The sequence below is a fragment of the Zophobas morio genome, unplaced genomic scaffold (assembly GCF_036711695.1).
Source record: "Zophobas morio isolate AGI-343-1 ecotype UQ-CSIRO unplaced genomic scaffold, CSIRO_AGI_Zmor_V1 ptg000041l, whole genome shotgun sequence".
NCBI lineage: Eukaryota > Metazoa > Arthropoda > Insecta > Coleoptera > Tenebrionidae > Zophobas > Zophobas morio.
Window position 1 is genome coordinate 387748 of NW_026972146.1, and position 23237 is coordinate 410984.

Genomic DNA, 23237 nt, shown 5'->3' on the forward strand with positions numbered 1-23237 from the left:
AGAAAAATAACAAAATTAAAAAATGTGTATTTCAAAAATTAGTAGAAACTTCTGCTTCAAACTACACAGTTTAGAAGAAAGAATACTTTTCTTCAAATATCTTGACATCTGAACAAAATTACAGAACGACTAGAAATTTTATTCAAGAATTTTGTTATCATATTTTTATTGTTGACTTAATTTTGGCATAAAACCGATTTTTTCTTCATAATTTAAAGATTTAAGGGGAAAATAAGCATGGAATCATAATTTTCAGCAAATTTTACATAAGACTTGGGCAATTTTGGACTAATTCTAACAATTTTAATTCTTTGATAAAAATGGTGGAGGCTCCAGAAAAATAACAAAATTAAAAAATGTGTATTTCAAAAATTCGTAGGAACTTCTACTTGAAACTACACAGTTTAGAAGAAAGAATGCTTTTCTTCAAATATCTTGACATCTGAACAAAATTACAGAACGACCAGAAATTTTATTCAAGAATTTTTTTATATTTATATTGTTGACGTAATTTTGGCATCAAACTGATGTTTTCTTCATAATTTAAAGATTTAGGGGGGAAACAAACACGGAAACATAGTTCTCGGCAAATTTTACATAAGACTTAGGCAATTTTGGATTAATTTTAACAATTTTAATTCTTTGATTAAAATTGTGGAGGCGCCAGAAAAATAACAAAATTAAAAAATGTGTATTTCAAAAATTCGTAGGAACTTCTACTTGAAACTACACAGTTTAGAAGAAAGAATGCTTTTCTTCAAATATCTTGACATCTGAACAAAATTACAGAACGACCAGAAATTTTATTCAAGAATTTTGTTGTCATATTTATTTTGTTGACTTAATTTTGGCATCAAACCGGTTTTTTCTTCACAATTTAAAGATTTAGGGGGAAAATAAGCACGGAATTATAATTCTCAGCAAATTTTACATAAAACTTGGGCAATTTTGGACTAATTTTAACAATTTTAATTCTTTGATTAAAATGGTGGAGGCGCCAGAAAAATAACAAAATTTAAAAAACGTGTATTTCAAAAATTCGTAGGAACTTCTACTTGAAACTACACAGTTTAGAAGAAAGAATGCTTTTCTTCCAATATCTTGACATCTGAACAAAATTACAGAACGACCAGAAATTTTATTCAAGAATTTTTTTATCATATTTATTTTGGCATCAAACCGATTTTTCTTCATTATTTAAAGATTTAGGGGGAAAATGAGCACGGAATCATAATTCTCAGCAAATTTTACATAAGACTTGGGCAATTTTGCATTAATTTTAACAATTTTAATTCTTAGATAAAAATGGTGGAGGCGCCAGAAAAACAACAAAATTAAAAAATGTGTATTTCAAAAATTCGTAGAAACTTCTACTTGAAACTATACAGTTTAGAAGGAAGAATGCTTTTCTTCAAATACCTTGACATATGAACAAAATTACAGAACGACCAGAAATTTTATTCAATAATTTTGTTATCATATTTATTTTGATGACTTAATTTTGGCATCAAACCGATTTTTTCTTCACAATTTAAAGATTTAGGGGGAAAATAAGCACGGAATTATAATTCTCAGCAAATTTTACATAAGACTTGGGCAATTTTGGACTAATTTTAACAATTTTAATTCTTTGATTAAAATGGTGGAGGCGCCAGAAAAATAACAAAATTTAAAGAACGTGTATTTCAAAAATTCGTAGGAACTTCTACTTGAAACTACACAGTTTAGAAGAAAGAATGCTTTTCTTCCAATATCTTGACATCTGAACAAAATTACAGAACGACCAGAAATTTTATTCAAGAATTTTTTTATCATATTTATTTTGTTGAGTCAATTTTGGCATCAAACCGATTTTTCTTCATAATTTAAAGATTTAGGGGGGAAATGAGCACGGAATCATAATTCTCAGCAAATTTTACATAAGACTTGGGCAATTTTGCATTAATTTTAACAATTTTAATTCTTAGATAAAAATGGTGGAGGCGCCAGAAAAATAACAAAATTAAAAAATGTGTATTTCAAAAATTCGTAGGAACTCCTACTTGAAACTACACAGTTTAGAAGAAAGAATGCTTTTCTTCAAATATTTTAACATATGAACAAAATTACAGAACGACCAGAAATTTTATTCAATAATTTTATTATCATATTTATTTTGTTAACTTAATTTTGGCATCAAACCGATTTTTTCTTCATAATTTAAAGATTTAGGGGGAAATAAGCACGGAATCATAATTCTCAGCAAATTTTACATATGACTTAGGCAATTTTGGACTGATTTTAACAATTTTAATTCTTTGAAAAAAATGGTGAAGGCGCCAGAAAAATAACAAAATTAAAAAATGTGTATTTCAAAAATTCGTAAGAACTTCTACTTGAAATTACACAGTTTAGAACAAAGAGTGGTTTTCTTCAAATATTTTGACATCTGAACAAAATTACAGAACGACCAGTAATGTTATTCAATAATTTTGTTATCATATTTATTTTGTTGACTTAATTTTGGCATCAAACCGATTTTTTCTTCATAATTTGAAGATTTAGGATGAAATAAGTACGGAATCATAATTCTCAGCAAATTTTACATAAAACTTAGGTAATTTTGGACTAATTTTAACAATTTTAATACTTTGATAAAAATGTTGGAGGCGCCAGAAAAAGAACAAAGTTAAAAATGTGTATTTCAAAAATTCGTAGGAACTTCTACTTGAAATTACACAGTTTAGAAGAAAGAATGCTTTTCTTCCAATATATTGGCATTTGAACAAAATTACAGAACGACCAATAATTTTATTCAAGAATTTTTTTATCATATTTATTTTGTTAACTTAATTTGGCATCAAACCGATTTTTTCTTCATAATTTAAAGATTTAGGATGAAATAAGTACGGAATCATAATTCTCAGCAAATTTTACATAAGACTTAGGCAATTTTGGACTAAATTTAGTAATTTTTTTACTTTGATAAAAATGGTGGAGGCGCCAGAAAAATTACAAAGTCAAAAAATGTGTATTTCAAAAATTCGTAGGAACTTTTACCTAAAATTACACAGTTTAGAAGAAAACGTGCTTTTCTTCCAATATCTTGATATCTTAACAAAATAACAAGACGAACAGAGATTTTATTCAAGAATTTTCTTTTGGTATTTATTTTGTTGACTTGACTTTCGCATGAAAGCGAATTTTTTCATTATTTAAAGATTTATGTCGAAAATGAGCATGGATTCGTGGTCCCCAGGAAATTTTACGTAAGACTGAGTAAAATTCGGTCCAATTTTAACACTTTAAAATTTTTGACAGAAATGGTGGTAGTGCCAGAAAAATAACAAAGTAAAAAATATTTATTTCAAAAATTCGTATGAACTTCTGCTTGAAATTACACAATTCAGAAGAAAATGTACCCTTTTTCAAATATCTTGACATCTGAGCAAAATAACAATTGGAGCAGAAATTTTATTCAAATATTTTCTTTTCGTTTTTATTTTGTTGATTTAATTTTGACAACAAAGTGATTTTTTTTCATAATTTAAAGATTTAAGTGGAAAATAAGCTCCGATTCGTGGTCCTTAGCAAATTTTAGATAAGGCTTAGGCAATTTTGGACTAATTTTAACAATTTAAATTGTGTGATAAAAATTGTGGAGGTGCCAGAAAAATAACAAAGTTAAAAATGTGTGTTTAAAAAATTCGTAGAAACTTCCACTTGAAATTACACATTTTAGAAGAAAATATGTTTTTTTCAAATATTTTGAGCTCTGAACAAAATAACAAATCAAGCAGAAATTTGTTCAAGAATTTTCTTTTCGTAGTTATTTTGTTGAATTAATTTTGGAATCAAAGCGAATTTTTTTCATTATTTAAAAATTAGGGTGGAAAATAAGCACGGATTCGTGGTGTTCTGCGAATGTTACTTAAGACTTAGGCAATTTTGGACTAAATTTAGTAATTTTAATTCTTTGATAAAAATGGTGGAGGCGCCAGAAAAATAACAAAATTAAAAAATGTGTATTTCAAAAATTCGTAGGAACTTCCACTTGAAACTACACAGTTTAGAAGAAAGAATGCTTTTCTTCAAATATCTTGACATCTGAACAAAATTACAGAACGACCAGAAATATTGTTCAATAATTTTGTTATCATATTTATTTTGTTGACTTAAATTTGGCATCAAACCGATTTTTTCTTCATTATTTAAAGATTTAGGGGGAAAATAAGCTCGGAATCGTAGTTCTCAGCAAATTTTACATAAGACCTAGGCAATTTTGGACTGATTTTAACAATTTTAATTCTTTGATAAAAATGGTGGAGGCGCCAGAAAAATAGCAAAATTAAAAAATGTGTATTTCAAAAATTCGTAAAAACTCCTACTTGAAACTACACAGTTTAGAAGAAAGAATGCTTTTCTTCAAATATCTTGACATCTGAACAAAATTCCAGAGCGGCCAGAAATTTTATTCAAGAATTTTGTTATCATATTTATTTTGTTGACTTAATTTTGGCATCAAACCGATTTTTTCTTCATAATTTAAAGATTTAGGGGGGAAATAAGCACGGAATCATCATTCTCAGCAAATTTTACATATGACTTAGGCAATTTTCGACTAATTTCAACAACTTTAATTCTTTGATAATAATGGTGGCGGCGCCAGAAAAATAACAAATTTCAAAAATGTGTATTTCAAAAATTCGTAAGAACTTCGACTTGAAATTTTTCTTAAAGCACCTTGATATCTGAACAAAATAATAAAACGAGCAGAAATTTCATTCAAGAATTTTCTTTTCGTATTTATTTTGTTAATTTAATTTTGGCATCAAAGCGAATTTTTTTCATAATTTAAAGATTTCGGTGGAAAATAAGCTCGGATTCGTAGTCCTGGGACCAATTTTAATTCCTTGATAGAAATGGTGAAGGCGCCACGAAAATAACAAAGTAAAAAAATATTTATTTCAAAAACTCGTAGGAACTTCTGCTTGAAATTACATAATTTAGAAGAAAATGTACCTTCTTTCAAATATCTTGACATCTGAACGAAATAACAAAACGAACAGAAATTTTATTCAAGAATTTTTTTTTTGTATTCGTTTTGTTGAGTTATTTTTTTTCATGAAAGCGATTTTTTTGATTATTTAAAAATCCATGTGGAAAATAGGCACTGATACGTTGTTCTCAGCAAACATTACTTAAAACTGAGTCAAATTCGGACCAATTTTTACAATTTTAATTCCTCGATAAAAATAGTGGAGGTACCACAAAGTTAAAAAATATTTTTTTTTTTAAATCGTAAGAACTTCTGGTTGAAATTACACAATTTGGAACAAAATGTCCCTTTCTTCGAATATATTGATACCTGAACAAAATAAAACGAGTAGAAATTTTTTCAAGAATTTTTTTTTCGTTTTCATTTTGTTGAGCTAACTTTTGCATGAAAGCGATTTTTTTTTCATTATTTAAAGATTTATACGCCAAATAAGTGCGGATTCGTGGTCCTTTACGTAAGACTGAGTCAAATTCGGACCAATTTTAACAATTTTGATCCCTTGATAAAAATTATGGTGGGGCCAGAAACATAACGAATTTAAAAATATTTATTTCAAAAACTCGTTGAAACTTCTGGTTGAAATTACACAATTTATCAAAAAATGTCTTGATATGTGAACAAAATAACAAAACGAGTAGAAATTTTGTTCAAAAATTTTCTTTTCGTATTTATTTTGTTGACTTAATTTTTGTTTGAAAGCGAATTTGTTTCATTATTTAAAAATTTATGTGGAAAAAACGCACGGATTCGTAGTCCTCGGCAAATTTTACGTAAGACTTGGGCAATTTTGGACTGATTTTAACAATTTTAATTTTTTGGTAAAAATGGTGGAGGCGCCACGAAAATAATAATAAAGTTAAAAAATGTGTATTTCAAAAATTCGTTGCAACTTCTGCCTGAAATTACAAATTTTTGAAGAAAATGTGGTTTTCTTCATATACCTTAACATTCACTGAACAAAATAACAATTCGATCAGAAATCTCATTCAAGATTTTTTTCGTATTTATTTTGTTGACTTAATTTTGGCATCAAAGCGAATTTTTTTCATAATTTAAAGATTTAGGTGAAAAATAAGCACGGATTCGTGATCCTCAATAAATTTGACATAAGACTTAGGCAATTTCGGTCTAATTTTAACAGTTTTAATTCTTTGATAAAAATGGTGGAGGCACCAGAAAAATAATAAATTTAAACACGTGTATTTCAAAAATTCTTAGGAACTTCTACTTGAAATTACATAGCTTAGAAGAAAGAGTGCTTTTCTTCAAATATCTTGACATCTGAAGAAAATAACAATTCGAGTAGAAATTTTATTCAAGAATTTTCTTAATTTTTTGTTGTCTTAATTTTGGTTCGAATTTTTTTCATAATTTAAATATATAAGTAGAAGCACGGATTCGTGGCCCTCAACAAATTTTTCTTTCACATCAAACTTATGCAATTTTAGACTAATTTAAACAATTGTAATTCTTTGATAGAACTGGTGGAGGCGCCAAACAAATAACAAAGTTTAAAAAATATGAATTTCAAAAACCCGTAGACAATTTTGCTTGAAATTACACATTTTAAAAGAAAATGTGCTTCCTGACTTCTGAACTAAATAACCAACCGAGCAGAGATTTTATTCGACAACTTTCTTTTCGTATTTATTTTTTTGTCTTAATTTTTGAGTGAAAGCGAATTTTTTCCGTTATTTAAAAATTTATGTGGAAAACGGCTTCGGTATCCTCACCAAAGTTTACGCAAGACCGAGGCAAGTTCGGTCCAAGTTTAACAGTTTTAATTATTCCGTGATAAAAATGGTGGAGGCGGCAGCAAACTAACAGAGTTTAAAAATATTTATTTCAAAAATTCGTACGAACTTCTACTTACTTGAAATTATACATTTTGAAATAAAATCGACTTTCCTTTAACTATCTTGTCGTCTGAACAAAACAACAATACGAGCAAAAATCTTATTCAAGAATTTTTCTTCGGCTTAATTTGAAAAATTCCAACCTTTCTCTGTTCGGAGATTACTATTGGCAGAAAAGACAGAAAATAACTTAATACGATTTGGATTTTTTCCAATAATTAGGAATCCAATTTCGGCATCCAATTTTATTCAAATAAATCGCAAGGAATGGTAGCAATATTGCAAATCAAGTCGGAAATTTTGCAGCAACTGAAAAAACATATTCCCTTTATTCCTCCAAAGCACAATGAAAAATTACCGTAAATTCTCTTCCGCTTTTCCAGAAATACGGTGTTAATTGTGTTTAAAACAAATACAGAGATCTCTTTTCAATTTTGCAAAGATTTCGTGAGAATTTCATTACGAATTAAAACCTCATTAACGTTTCCTACATTGGGTGTACGAAAACGGTGAAGCACGTGTTCTCTTTTCCCGTATTATTGTTGGCAATTTTCGCGGCTTAAAACTCCATTAGCGCAAAAATAGTTGTTTTAGCTAAGAAATAACTGTAGTCATTAAAGTAACTTTGCGCTCGGAAGCAACAAAGACGCCCAATTACCCTCCTTGTAATAACGTATAACAATTTAGCTCCGATATTGATCAAGCAAAAGTTTGCGCAGTTTAAAACTCCATCAAGGACCAGTAGTTTTCTCGCCTAAACCAAAAATTCCACCCATTAGAATGACTTTATCTCGTTCTGGGATCCGGCCGCTGCCTTAATTACATTCCCAGATGCTAGCTTTTTGGGTAAACACTTGTTACTAAATCGTTTGCGTTTTCTTTACTTCTCCCTCGATTAATGACTAAACCTGCTGGCACAAACACATTTTAATAAAAGCAATTACAAAGCAATTAAGCGTCTTCCGGCGCCGTTAATGACTAATTATTTGATTTATTTCCATTCTCGAGTAAGCAAATCCCGAGCCGTAAATACCCCCCAGAACAAACATCCTTTATTTTTATAACGTCCGATAAATTAAACCTGGGGGTAATTTTTCCGCCGGATTCTCTCCGACGAAGTGTTTTGCAGCGTGATCGACGAGCTAATTAAGCCGAGATCTAGAAATTTCTGCGTTCAAGGATTTTCCGATGAAACACTTTCGTTAAACAAAAATCGGCGAAAAACAAACCTGCATCCGTTCGAAGTTGGAGCGATTCTGGGAAGGTTCGAATTTAATTTGAATGTTTGAAAACTAACTTTTCCATACAGATGAGGCGATGGCGGCCGACGTTCATTAATTTATCGATGTCTGCTCTAATAAAATATTCCCGAGTTTGGAATTAAATTCTCAAATCAATTACCGTTGTTTCAGGAGAACATATCGTTCGTGATACCTTGGATAATTGGTTTTATAACTTTCATGGCGTTGGAGGCCGTCGCCATGGTGTACTCCAACGTGCTGCGGGATCACGTAAACAGAGTGAGTTTTTTTCTGTTTTTCGGTTTGGTTGTGGTAGTGAACTGTAGCTCTGATGCAACTTAATCTGGGCTTTTTGCAGCAGTTCGACGCTCTGTGTAAGGCGGAAGTGGCGTTTTTCGTTTCAAGGACACTAATTAACGTAAGTTATCCTCTCGAGCTTGGATTTCTGCATAGGATCAAGTTTGGGGAGATTTAGTGCTTTTAGGGGTAGCGATTATGCAGCGAGTTATGAAAACGGGGCGCATCCTGGAAAGTTGCGCGGTTTTTGTGAGTAGAAGGAAAACAGACATTTTACTCGGAACTAATACAGAGAGAGCAAACAACTCGAAAAAATTGGGAAGTTATTATACGAGAACGTAATGATACTGGAATAAAAGAAATATCAATAAATTGTAACAAATTTAACAAATATTTCACAAAGAAGGCATTCCGAATTCCAACTGGAAACACAAAGTCTGATATCAAATAACATTAAGCTCTGCCAGAAGATATATTACTCTCTGAGCCTAATAAATTCACTTTAATGAAATATTTTGCATAATTGTTACACAGGCAATTGATGTTTAAAGCGAAATAATATAAGTCGTACTTATTTGATTTAAAAAAAAATTGTAAAACGGGATAATAGTATATTTAAAATTTTTCGAGAACTTCTGCTTGCACTAAGGCCAACACAGACTAAAACCATCCTTTTGGTCAGATTTGTCAAAGCTATTTTTTTTTTCATTAAAATGTATTTTTTTCCCGATTTGAAGAAAAAATAAGGCGAAAATGAACACTGATTAATGTCCCAGAGAAAATTTCAGATAGCGATGACCCCGTTTAAGACTGATTTCGTTAAATTTAATTTTTAGAAAATGTTGCGGAAGTAGCGAGATTAAATCTAAATTGAAAAATTTTTATTTCAAGAATATTCAATTCCTTTAAATATTTTGATACGTGAACATAATAAAAAAACTAAGACATATTTCAACTAAAATAAATAAAACCTTTTGAATCGGAGAAATTTTACGACAAAATATATAGATGCATTTTAGATAGATAAGTTTAATTTTAAATTTTGTATTAAAAATGGTGGAGGCGCCGGGAGAATAATTATAAATATGTCTATCTCGAAAATCTTTATGGCCCTCAATCAGAAATTGTATATATAAACAAATTACTTATTTTTCTTTAACTCTCGTCATTTTTGAGCTAACTAGCAAAAATAACATTGATTTAAATTAAGATAAATTGATCTCCTGTTGGTTTGATTTGGCAAAGATAATTTGATGTCATAAAAATATATTTCTATTGTTTATTTGGAAAAATACAGTAAAAATAAATGCTTATTCATGATAGAGAGAAAGTTTTAGGTGTGATGACTTCGTTCAGGACCGATTTCACTAAATTTAATTTTTACAAAATAATCGTGGAAATTACAATATAGAATTTACATTAAAAAATTATTTATTTCGAAAATTAATTTTTAGCATATATTGGTACTTTAAAAAAATCAGTTCGTTTAAATATTTGAATTGTTGACAATAACAAAAAAAAACCAAACAGAGATTTCGACTCAAATAAAAATGTACTTTTGAAACCGATTTAGCTGATTTTTTGCATAAAAACTCTTTTCTCAATAACTGGAGAAAATATGAAGAAAATAAATGCATATTCGTGGTTCTGAGAAAATTTTCGACAAAATAGACCTATTTCTGGCAGACAAGTTCAATTTTAAATTTTGTATTAAAAATGGCGGAGGCGCCGGGACAATAAACATAAATATGTTTATCTCGAAAATCTGTATGGCCCTCAATCAGAAATTGTATATATAAACAAAGTACTTATTTTTCTTTAACTCTCGTCATTTTTGAGCCAAGTACCAAAAATCACATAGATTTAAATTAAGATAAATTGATCTCCTTTTGGTTTGATTTGGCAAAGATCATTTTGTGTCATAAAAATAAAATTTTCTTTCTTATTATAAAATTATAGTAAAAATCAACGCTTATTCATGATTGAAAGAAAATTTCAGAAGCCATTACTTCGTTTAGGACCGATTTCCTTAAATTTAATTTTAGAAAATAATGGAAGAAGTGACGAAGTAAAATTCAAATTCAAAAATTTTCATTTCCAGAATTTTTAGTAACTTTTGGCGTACTTAAATACATTCAAACGAAATAATCAATTCCTTTAAATATTTAATACTTGGTTATAGCAAACAATACAGATACAGATTTTAATTAAAATAAATGCGACCTTTCAAAACACGTTTAGCTAATTTTTTGCATAAAAACTCATTTTTGTCCGTAATTGGAGAAGAAAACGGAGAAAATAAATACATATTCGTCATCCTGAGACATTTTACGACGAAATAGAATTATTTTGAACAGATACGTTCAATTTTAATATTTGTATTAAAAATGGTGGAGGCGCCGGGACAATAATTATAAATATGTTTATCTCAAAACTCTTCAGGACTTTTTACCTGAAACTATATATCTAAACACATTACATATTTTTCTTTAACTAAATAACAAAACAACATAAATTTAAACCAAGATAAATAATCTTCTTTTAGTTTGATTTGGCAAAGATAATTTTGTGCAGTAAAAATACAATTTCCTTTCTTATTTTAAAAATTATAGTAAAAATAAATGCTTATACATGATTGAAAGAAAATTTTAGTTGCTCTTAATTCGTTTAGGATGGATTTCCTTAAATTTAATTTTAGAAAATAATCGAAGAAGTGGGAAGTGAAAATTAAAAAATCGGGAAAATGAAAAATAAAAATCATGAATTTGAAATTTGGGGGAACAAAAAATTGACAAATCAAAAAATAAAAAATGGTGAAACTGAAAACTCGGAAAATGAGAAACTGTTATATCGAAAAATTACAAAATTGAGAAATTGTTGATCGAAAAATTGAAGAAATGAATTAAAAAATTTGGAAACCGAAAAATCGAAAAATTGGAAAATTAAAAATTAAATCAGTATTTCACGGTTTTTGGTTTTAGTTTCCTTCAGATTTTAAATTTGAAAATTTTAATTTTTTTCTTTTTCTTGTTTCTTCAATTTTTGGATTTTGAAATTTTTCGATTTAAAATCTCTCGAATTCTCAATTTTTTATTTTTCAATTTATAGATACTTTAATTTACTATTTCTTTAAATTTTCTATTTGCAGTTTTTCACTTCGGTGCAAATTTTCTTTATTTTTTCAGTTTTTCGATTTTTCAATTTTCTGCTTTTCTAATTTTTCCTTCTTCAATGCGAAATTTTCAATTTTTCAATTTTAACTTTTAAATTTTTTTATTTTTCCTTTCTGCAATTTTTGATTTGCTATCGATTCTATAATTTTTCGATTTTACAATTGTTGGATTTACCAATTTATCGATTCGATTAATTTTTTCTTTTCAGTTTTCCTATTCATTAATTTTTTCGATTTTTAATTTTCCAGTGTTCCGATTTTTCGTTTCTTCAGTTCTTCGATTTGCAATTTTTGGGTTTTTCATTTTTTACGATTTTGCAGTTTTGCGTTTTTTCAGTTTGCGTATTTTTCAATTTTGTCCGATTTATTAGTTTTCCGATTTTTCAATGTTTCGAATCAAAAAATGGAAAAATTACAAAATTGCAAAATTGTAAATTTGAAAAATCGAAAATGCAACAACCAAAAACTATCAAATGAAAACTTTGAATAATCTAAAAATTGAAAATCACGAACTTGAAAAATTTCACAAACGAAAAATTGAAAAACCGAAAGATTAAAAACTGAGAAACTGAAAAATCGAAAAGTGCAAAATCGAAAAAACGAAATATTTTAAAATCGAGATATTAAAAATTGGAGATATCAGAGAATCGGATAATTGATAAATCCAGAAATTGCAAAATCGAAAAATTAAAAAACTGGAAAATCGGAAATTGAAAATTTGAAGAATTGAATAAACGAAAAATTGTAAAATCGAATAGAACATTGAAAAAATAGAAGAAAATTAAAAGACGAAAAATTGTGATACAATATCGAGAAAATGAAAATTAAAAATCGGGAAAATGAAAAATAAAAATCAAGAATTTGAAATTTGCGGAAACAAAAAACTGACAAATTAAAAACTGTGAAACTGAAAACTCGGAAAATGAAAAACTGTGTTATCGAAAAATTGCAAAATTGAGAAATTGCTGATCGAAAAACGAATTTGGAAGTCGAAAAATTGAAAAATTAAATTAGTATTTCAAGGTTTTTGGTTTTTGTTTTCTTCAGTTTTTAAATTTGAGATTTTAAAAATTTTTCTTTCTCTTGTTTCTACAATTTTGAGATTTTGGAATTTTTTATTATCTTTATTTTTACAATTTTTTAATTTTTCGAATTTCTGCTTTTCTAATTTTTCCTTTTTCAATGATAAATTTTCAGTTTTTGGATTTTTCAATTATTCCATTCGAAATTTTCGATTTTTCAACTTTTAAATTTTTTTATTTTTCTTTTCTGCAATTTTTGTATTTTCATTTAAAATATGTATCTAACAATTATAATTTTTAAAAATTTTTACTTCCTCAATTTTACGAGTTTCGAACGTTTCCATTTTCAATTATTAAAATTCAAATTCAAAAATTTTCATTTCCAGAATTTTTAGTAACTTTTGATGTACTTAAGTACATTCAAAAGAAATAGTCAATTCCTTTAAATATTTAATACTTGATCATAGCAAAAAATACAGATACAGATTTTAACTAAAATAAATCCGATGTTCTAAAACAAGTTTAGCCAATTTTTTGCATAAAAACTCATTTTTGTGCATAATTGGTGATGAGAAAGGAGAAAATAAATACATATTCATGGTCCTGAGATTTTTTACAAGAAAAGAGAGTTATTTCGGACAGATACGTTCAATTCTAAAATTTGTACTAAAAATGGTGGATGCGCCGGGACAATAACTATAAATATATTTATCTCTAAACTCTTCAGGACTTTTTATCTGAAACTATACATCTGAACTGATTACATATTTGTCTTTAATTATCTTCATATTTGAACTAAACAACAAAACAACATAAAGTTAAACCAAGATGAATAATCTTCTTTAAGTTTGAATTAGCAAATATAATTTTGTGTCATAAAAATAAAATTTTCTTTCTTATTTTGAAAATTATAAAAAATAAACGCTTATTCATTATTAAAAGAAAATTTCAGGAGCCATGGCCTCGTTTAGAATCAATTTCATTAAATTTAATTTTACAAAATAATCGAAGAAGTAGCCAGATAAAATTTAAATTAAAAAAATTTCATTTCAATAAATTTCAGTAATTTTTTGCATACAAAAGTATATTCAAAAGAAATACTAAATTCCTTTAAATATTTTGATACATGTCATCGCAAAAAATACAAATACAGATTTTAACTAAAAAAAATATCTTCTAAAACAAGTTCAGGTTATTTTTTCCATAAAAACTTATTTTTGTCCGTAATTGGAGAAAAAAGCGGGGAAAATAAAATACATATTCGTGGTCCTGAGAAATTTTACGACAAAATAGAATTATTTCGGACAGATACGTTCAATTTTAAAATTTGTGCTAAAATTGGTGGAGGCGCCGGGACAATAATTATAAATATACTTATCTCTAAACTCTTCAGAATTTTTTAACTGAAACTATATATCTAAACAGATTACATATATGTCTTTAACTAACTTCATATTTGAACTAAATAACAAAACAACATAAATTTAAACCAAGATAAATAATCTTATTAAAGTTTGAATTAGCAAATATAATTTTGTGTCATAAAAATACAATTTTCTTTCTTGTTTTAAAAATTGTAGTAAAATAAACGCTCATTCATGATTGAAAGAAAATTTCAGATGCCATGACCTCGTTTAGGACCAATTTCAGTAAATTTAATTTTACAAGATAATCGAAGAAATGGCCAGATAAAATTTAAATTAAAAAAATTTCATTTCAATAATTTTCAGTAATTTTTTGCATACAAAAGTACATTCAAAAGAAATACTCGATTCCTTTAAATATTTTGATACATGCCGTAGCAAAAAATACAAATAGAGAGTTTAACTAAAAGAAATACCTTCTAAAACAAGTTCAGGTAATTTTTTGCATGAAAACTTATTTTTGTACGTATCTGGAGAAAAAAACGGAGAAAATAAATACATATTCGTGGTCCTGAGAAATTTTACGACAAAATAGAGCTATTTCGGACAGATACGTTCAATTTTAAAATTTGTACTAAAATTGATGGAGGCGCCGGGGCAATAATTATAAATATATTTATCTCTAAACTCTTCAGGATTTTTTATCTGAAACTATATATCTAAACAGATTACATATTTTTCTTTAACTATCTTCATATTTGAACTAAATAACAAAACAACGTAAATTTAAACCAAGATAAATAATCTTCTCTAAGTTTGAATTAGCAAATATAATTTTGTGTCATAAAAATACAATTTTCTTTCTTATTTTAAAAATCATAGTAAAAATAAACGCTTATTCATGATTGAAAGAAAATTTCAGATACCATTACTTTGTTTAGGAGCGTTTTTTTTTAAATTAATTTTAGAAAATAATTGAAGAAGTGGCAAGGTTAAATTCAAATTCAAGAATTTTCATTTCCAGAATTTTTACTAACTTTTAGCGTACAAAATTACATTCAAAAGAAATAATTAATTCCTTTAAATATTTAATATTTGATCATTGCAAAAAATACAGTTACAGATTTTAATTAAAATAAATACGACTCTCGAAAACAGGTTTAGCTAATTTTTTGCATAAAAATTTGCTTTTGTCGGTAATTGGAGTAAAAAACGGAGAAAATAAATACATATTCGTCGTCCTGAGAAATTTTAGGACAAAACAGAGTTATTTCGAACAGATACGTTTAATTTAAAAATTTGTATTAAAATAGGTGGAGGCGCCGGGACAATAATTATAAATATATTTATCTCAAAACACTTCAGGACTTTTTACCTTAAACTATATATCTCAACATATTATATATTTATCTTTAACTAAATAACAAAACAACAAAAATTTAAACCAAGATAAATAATCTTCTTTAAGTTCGAATTAGCAAATTTATAATTTTGTGTCATAAAAATACAATTTTCTTTCTTATTTTAAAAATTATAGTAAAATAAACGCTCATTCATGATTTAAAGAAAATTTCAGAAGCCATGGCCTCGTTTAGGACCAATTTCATTAAATTTAATTTTATTTACAAAATAATCGAAGAAGTAGCCAGATAACATTTAAATTAAAAAATTTTCATTTCAATAAATTTCAGTAATTTTTTGCATACAAAATTACATTCAAAAGAAATATTCGATTCCTTTAAATATTTTGATACATGCCGTAGCAAAAAATACAAATAGAGAGTTTAACTAAAAGAAATACCTTCTAAAACAAGTTCCAGTCATTTTTTGGATAAAAACTTATTTTTGTCCGAATTGGAGAAAAAAACGGAGAAAATTAAATAGATATTCGAGGTCCTGAGAAATTCTAGGACAAAATAGAGTTATTTCGGACAGATATTTTCAATTTCAAAATTTCTACTAAAATTGGTGGAGGCGCCGGGACAATAATAATAATTATAAATGTATTTATCTCTAATCTCTTCAAGATTTTTTATCTGAAACTATATATCGAAACAGATTACATATTTGTCTTTAACTATCTTCATATTTGAACTAAGTAAATAACAAAACAACATAAATTTAAACCAAGGTAAATAATCTTCTTTAAGTTTGAATTAGCAAATATAATTTTGTGTTATAAAAATACAATTTTTTTTCTTATTTTAAAAATTATAGTAAAATGTTGCCCTTTCATGATTGAAAGAAAATTTCAGAAGCCATGGCCTCGTTTAGGACCAATTTCATTAAATTTAATTTTACAAAATAATAATCGAAGAAATAACCAGATAAAATTTAAATCAAAAAATTTTCATTTCAATAATTTTCAGTAATTTTTTGCATACAAAAGTACATTCAAAAGAAATACTCGATTCCTTTAAATATTTTGATACATGTCATAGCAAAAAATACAAATACAGACTTTAACTAAAAGAAATACCTTCTAACACAAGTTCAGGTAATTTTTTGCGTAAAAACTAATTTTTGTCCGTAGTTGGAGAAAAAGGGGGAGAAAATAAAATACGTATTCGTGATCCTGCGAAATTTTACGACAAAATAGAATTATTTCGGACAGATACATTCAATTTTAAAATTTGTACTAAAATTGGTGGAGGCGCCGCCGCCGGGACAATAATTATAAATATATTTATCTCAAAAAACTTAAGGACTTTTTACCTGAAACTATATATCTCAACATATTATATATTTAGCTTTAACTAAATAACAAAACAACATAAATTTAAACCAAGATAAATAAGCTTTTTTTAGTTTGATTTGGTAAATATAATTTTGTATCATAAAACTACTATTTTTTTTCTTATTTTCGAAATTATAGTAAAAGTAAACGCTTATTCATGATTGGAAGAAAATTATTTCAGATGCGATGATCTCGTTTAGGACCGATTTCATTATTTCATTTTACAAAAGAATCGAAGAAATAGCGAGATAAAATTTAAATTAAAAAATTTTTATATCAAGAATTTTTGGTAATTTTTGGCGTACAAAACAACATTCAAAAAAAGTGATCACCTCCTTTAAATATTTTGATACTCGATCATAGCAAAAAATACAGATACAGATTTTAACTAAAATAAATACGACCTTCTAAAACAGGTTTAGTTAATTTTTCGCTTAAAACTCATTTTTGTCCGTAATTGGAGAAAAAAAAAACGGAGAAAATAAATACATATTCGTGGTCCTGAGAAATTTTAAGTCAAATAGAGTTGTTTCGGACAGATACGTTCAATTTTAAAATTTGTACTAAAAATGGTGGAGGCGCCGGGACAATAATTATAAATAAATATATATCTAAACTCTTCAGGACCTTTATCTGAAACTATATATCTAAACAGATTACATATTTTTCTTTAACTAGTTTAAAATTTGAACTAAACAACAAAACAGCTTAACAAAAAAATAATCTTCTTTTAGTTTAATTTAGCGTCATAAAAATACAATTTTCTTTTTTATTTTAGAAATTATAGTAAAAGTAAACTCTTATTCATGATTGAAAGAAAATTTCAGATGCGATGATCTCGTTTAGGACCGATTTCATTATTTTATTTTACAAAAGAATCGAAGAAATAGCGAGATAAAATTTAAATACAAAAATTTTCATATCAAGAATTTTTAGTAATTTTTGGGGTACAAAACAACATTAAAAAAAGTGATCAACTTTTTTAAATATTTTGATACTTGATCATAGCAAACAATCCAGATTCAGATTTTAACTAAAATAAATACGACCTTCTGAAACAGGTTTAACTAATTTTTTGCTTAAAACTCATTTTTGTCCGTAATTGGAGAAAAAAAAACGGAGAAAATAAATACATATTCGTGGTCCTGAGAAATGTTAAGTCAAATAGAGTCATTTCGGACAGATACGTTCAATTTTAAAATTTGTACTAAAAATTGTGGAGATGCCGGGACAATAATTATAAATAAATATATCTCTAAACTCTTCAGGACCTTTTATCTGAAACTATATATCTAAACAGATTACATATTTTTCTTTAAATAGTTTAAAATTTGAACTAAACAACAAAACAGCTTAACAAGATAAATAATCTTCTTTTAGTTTAATTTAGTGTCACAAAAATACAATTTTCTTTTTTATTTTAGAAATTATAGTAAAAGCAAACGCTTATTCATGATTGAAAGAAAATTTCAGATGCGATGATCTCGTTTAGGACCGATTTCATTATTTTATTTTACAAAAGAATCGAAGAAATAGCGAGATAAAATTTAAATACAAAAATTTTCATATCAAGAATTTTTATTAATTTTTGGGGTACAAAACAACATTCAAAAAAGTGATCAACTCCTTTAAATATTTTGATACTCGATCATAGCAAAAAATACAGATACAGATTTTAACTAGAATAAATACGACTTTCTAAAACAGGTTCAGCTTATTTTTTGCTGAAAACTCATTTTTGTCCGTAATTGGAGGAAAAACAAAACGGAAAAAATAAATACATATTCGTGGTCCCGAGAAATTTTAAGTGAAAATAGATTCATTTCGGACAGATACGTTCAATTTTAAAATTTGTACTAAAAATGGTGGAGGCGCCGGGACAATATTTATAAATAAATATAACTCTAAACTCTTCAGGACTTTTTATCTGAAACTAAAAATCTAAACAGATTACACATTTTTCTTTAACTATCTTCATATTTGAACTAAATAACATGACAACATAAATTTAAAACAAGATAAATAATCTTCTTTTAGTTTAATTTGGCAAATATAATTATGTGTCGTTAAAATACAATTTTGTTTTTTATTTTAGAAATTATAGTAAAAATAAACGCTTATTCATGATTGAAAGAAAATTTCAGATGCCATGATCTCGTTTAGGACCGATTTCAATAAATTTAATTTTACAAAATAATCGAAGAAATGGCCAGACAAAATTTAAATTTCAAAATTTTCATTTCAAGAATTTTTAGTAATTTTTTGCATACAAAAGCACATTCAAAGGAAAACCCGTTTAACTAATTTTTTCCATAAAAACCCATTTTTGTCCGAAATTGGAGAAAAAAACGGGAAAATAAATACATATTCTTGGTCCTGAGAAATTTTACGACAGAATGGTGGATGCGCCGGGACAATAATTATAAATTTGTTTATTTCAAAAACCTTCAGACCTTTTTAAATGAAAATGTCTTTCTAAACAAATTACATATTTTTCTTTAATTATATATTTATTTGAACGAAATACAAAACCAACATAAATTAAACCAAGATAATTTTTAATCATAAAAATACATTTTTCTTCCTCATTAATAAAAATAGAATGGAAATATACACTGGAACGCGTTTAGAATCAATTTGAAAGAAATTAGCCATCGAGAGAAAATTCGTCCACTAATTTCTCTTCTATAGAAACACATTTTTCTTCGTTATTGCAAGAGCTCAAGTAAGCACAACTTCGCGCTCCTGAGATAATTTCCCGCAAGACTAATACCAATTTAGTCGGATTTAATCGACTTTAATAATTTTTCCTATAAACAACCGATTTTTTTGCGTTTCTCTCTGTTTCTCTTTTAATTAGACCGAATCATTGTTCACTAAAACCGTCGCAATAAATTTTGCCCGCATTTTCATTAACGCGAAAAACTTACACAGATCCCACTAGTTCCTTCAGCAAATTATAAATTTTACAACTCGTTTCTTCACTGAATCACTCCCCCGAAAACCGTGCAAAACATTCCAGGACGTCTCCCCCACCCCGAAATTTTGCCCCTGTGTACCTAAAACTCGTAAACATCCACTTAGTTTTTCTCTATTTTCGCAGCATTAAATTCCGATATTGAACCGGCGCAAAAAATCCTCATACTTTTAAAACAATGATGAATCGCGTCATCGGTAAACAACGCTCTGAGTCGCCAAGATTGATGGAATCGGCTTACGCATAAAACTTTGTAAATAAAAAAATCAATCCAATATTTCAATATTCAAAACAAACACCGATAGTCAAACCCAGTAAAAGAAATTAATCAAAATTGGGGCGTATTCTCCAGGCTCGCCCCATAAATATTAATGCTGGAATCTTGGTGGCTGGACGTTAATTTACATTTGGAATATAAATCCGAAATAATTTTATTTGGCGCTTTTACGTTGCTCAGTCCCAGGGCTAATTCGTATGATGAACAAGACGGCCCAATTTGCCAAATGGCCCATTATTTTGCTAAAAAGCCCGACTTTGCATAATAGTTACATTGTCCTTGATTTGCGGAATTTATGCACCTAAATAACGCCCTGTGTTAGTTCAGTCATTATCGTCCAGACGTTAATTATCCAGTGGCGCGCATATTGATTAATTAACAATTAGCACCAGTACAATGCATTTCCCCACGTGTGGAGAATCAGACTAATGACACCCGTTTTAGGTGGCGGCGATTGGGGGCGTCATGCGCTTCTGCAACATGCTTCGTGCCGGAATCACTTGGAAAGGTCCCGAGGTGATCGAGCTATGATGCAGGAATTCCTACCCCGACGACGACGATCCCGGCTACGGCTACGACTCCGACAGCGACTGCTCGCTCCTGGTCGGTGTGTCTTCGTCGTCGTCCAGAGGTTCCAGTGACGGCTCCGAATTCGTCTGACATATCCGGTGCGCCAGAGGCTGAAAACCGACGCTTCCGCGACTTGAATTTACATACCAAGGGACTTTCATCTAATCGTAAGGGTTTCATGTGCCAAGAAGGGTAATCAAAAGGGCTGCGCTAACGTTCACATTTTCTTGGGAGTCTTCGTGCCGAAGGCGCGCGTGTGGTCGAAAAGGGTTTTGGAACACACGGCGCGACTTCGGGTTCATCCTGTATATAACTTTCGCCAGCACGGCATCCCCCGCTGGTTATTTTCCTGTAAAATTTCGCTGACAATAACACTAAGTGTTTATGGTGATTATTTCGTTTCATTGTTAAATAAACACCAATTGTTTTGTGGCGCGTTTCGTTTGTTTTGGGGTATGGAAACATGAGATGTTATATTTTTATGTGGAGATGCTCTGGATTGATTATATGAATCTTATATTCCTAAAGTTTATAAAAGTTTTGTGTAAATATTAATAAATATCTACAAGAGACGGTGTTTTATTCCGATGATAAACATTTACCTCAGTTTTTGTTTTCAGGGAAATTGGACAACGTAATAAATTTGGGTTTGTTTTTTGTGTGTTTACCGCAATTTATTTTTACCGCCACGCCGCCAGGAGAAGGAGGAGCTGGTCTGCGTAGAACTTTGACATTATTAACCCCAAAACACTAAAAAAAATCAAAATTAAGTTATAAGGCCAAATTGACTAATTTTTTGAAGCGGTGAAGACGTTGGCATTTTCTCTTACAATTTTGTCGAATAAATGCTATTTAAATGTTAAAAAGTAGCATAGTCCTGAACCTATAAATAATAAACACGCTATTGAGATTTTTCGACTTTTCAATTTTTCCATTCTTCAAATTTTAGGTTTCTCGATTTTTTTATTTTTCGATTTCTCAATTTTCCGATATTTAAATGATACGATTTCTCAATTTTTGTCCTCTTCAATTTTACGGCTTTTAAATATTTCGATTTTTCAATTTTTCAAATTTTGAAGTTTCTAAATTTTCAGTTTTCCGATTTCTGAAGTAATCCTTTTTTATTTTCCTATTTGTCGACTTCCTAAAGTTTCGATTTTTCACTTCTTCAATTCTTCAATTTTTTGATTTTTCAGGTTTTTGATTTTTCAATTTTTCGATTTCTAAATTTTTCAATTTTTAATTTCTCAATATTTCGATTTTTCGACTTTTCTATTTTATAGTTCAATTTTTCAGTTTTTCAACTTTTCGATGTTTTAATTTTTCAGTTTCTAGAATTCTATGTTTTTTGATTTCTCGAGTTTTCAGTTCTTCCACATTTCACATATTCAATTTTCCGAATTTTTAAATTTTCGACTTTCCAGTTTTTCTTTTTTAAAGTTTTTCGATTTTTCAATTTTTGATGTCTCGATTTATCGAAGTGGGATTTTTCGATGTTTCGATGTCTCAGTTTTTGGATTTTTCGATGTTTTGATTTTTGGATTTCTCGGATTTCGATTTTTTACTTTTTGGCTATTCAGTTTTTCGGTATTCTAATTTCGATGTTTCGATTTTTCAGTTATCCGATTTTACAATTTTTCGATTTTTTAAATTCTGGAGTTTCGATATCTCGATTTGTCGAGTTTTCTGCTTTTCAATTTTTAAATTTTAGTTTTCCGAATTTTTATTTTTTGATTTTTTGATTTTTGGATTTCTCGATTTTCAATTATGCGATATTTTAATTGTTCTATCTTTTAAATTTTAGATTTTTCGATTCCTCGATTTTTTGATTTTACTGATCATCAGTGTTTCTGTTTTTCAATTTTTCAAATTTTAACGTTGCTAAATTTCCAGTTTTCCATTTGCTCAATTAATCAATTTTTTTATTTTTCGATTTTTCACTTCTTCAGTTTTTCGATTTTTCTACTTTGCTTTATTGGTTTATCAATTTCTCAATTTTCCAGTTTTCGTTTCTTCGACTTTTCGGTTTTTCGACTTCTGGATATTTCGATTTTTTATTTTTTGGATTTTCACTTTTTCGTTTTTTAAACTTTAGATTTTTCAATATTTCGATTGTTGGACTCCTAGATTTTTTCATTTCTCGGTTTTTTCTTTTTGGCTTTTGAATTTTTCGTTAAATTTTAGATTTTTCAAATTTTCGCTGTTTTATACTTCGATTTCTCAATTTTTCAACTTTTAGGTGTTTTAATTTTTCAATTTCTAAAATACTAAGTTTTTCGATTTCAAGTTTTCAGTTCTTCTATGTCTCAATTTTTCAATTTTCTGAAATTTAAATTTTTGGTTTTTCAGTTTTACTTTTTTTGAATTTTTCGATTTTTCAATTTTTTGATTTCCCGATTTATCGAATTTAGATGTCTCGATGTTTCGATTGTTCAATTTCTCGATTCATCAGTTTTTCAATTTTTAACTTTTTTTCGGCTTTCGACTCCTCGATTTCTCGATTCTCTGATTTTTTACTTTAGGGGTTTTCAATTATTTATCGATTTTCCAATTTTTCGATGTTTAGATTTTTCAGTTATCCGATTTTTCAATTTCTCAATTTTTTAAATTTTGTAGTTTCGATTTCTCGATTTGTCGATTCTTCGGTTTTTTGATTTTCAAATTTTAGATTTTCGAATTTTTATGT

The 23237-nt window shown here is 28.0% G+C and overlaps 1 protein-coding gene across 3 annotated transcripts in view; it reads left to right on the top strand.

The window, feature by feature from the left end:
• Window positions 1–21121, top strand: part of LOC135140866 (uncharacterized) — a 198138-nt gene extending 177017 nt beyond the window's left edge. For 2 of the 3 annotated variants that reach the window (XM_064071591.1, XM_064071590.1), the window contains exons 5-7: window positions 8307–8414; window positions 8494–8553; window positions 20426–21121. In XM_064071591.1, the coding sequence (XP_063927661.1) occupies window positions 8307–8414; window positions 8494–8553; window positions 20426–20512 (255 nt within the window). In that variant the 3' untranslated portion in view covers window positions 20513–21121. The remainder of the gene's footprint in view (window positions 1–8306; window positions 8415–8493; window positions 8554–20425) is intronic. The other variant, XM_064071592.1, reaches the window with a different exon arrangement.
• The last annotated feature ends 2116 nt before the right edge of the window (window positions 21122–23237 follow it).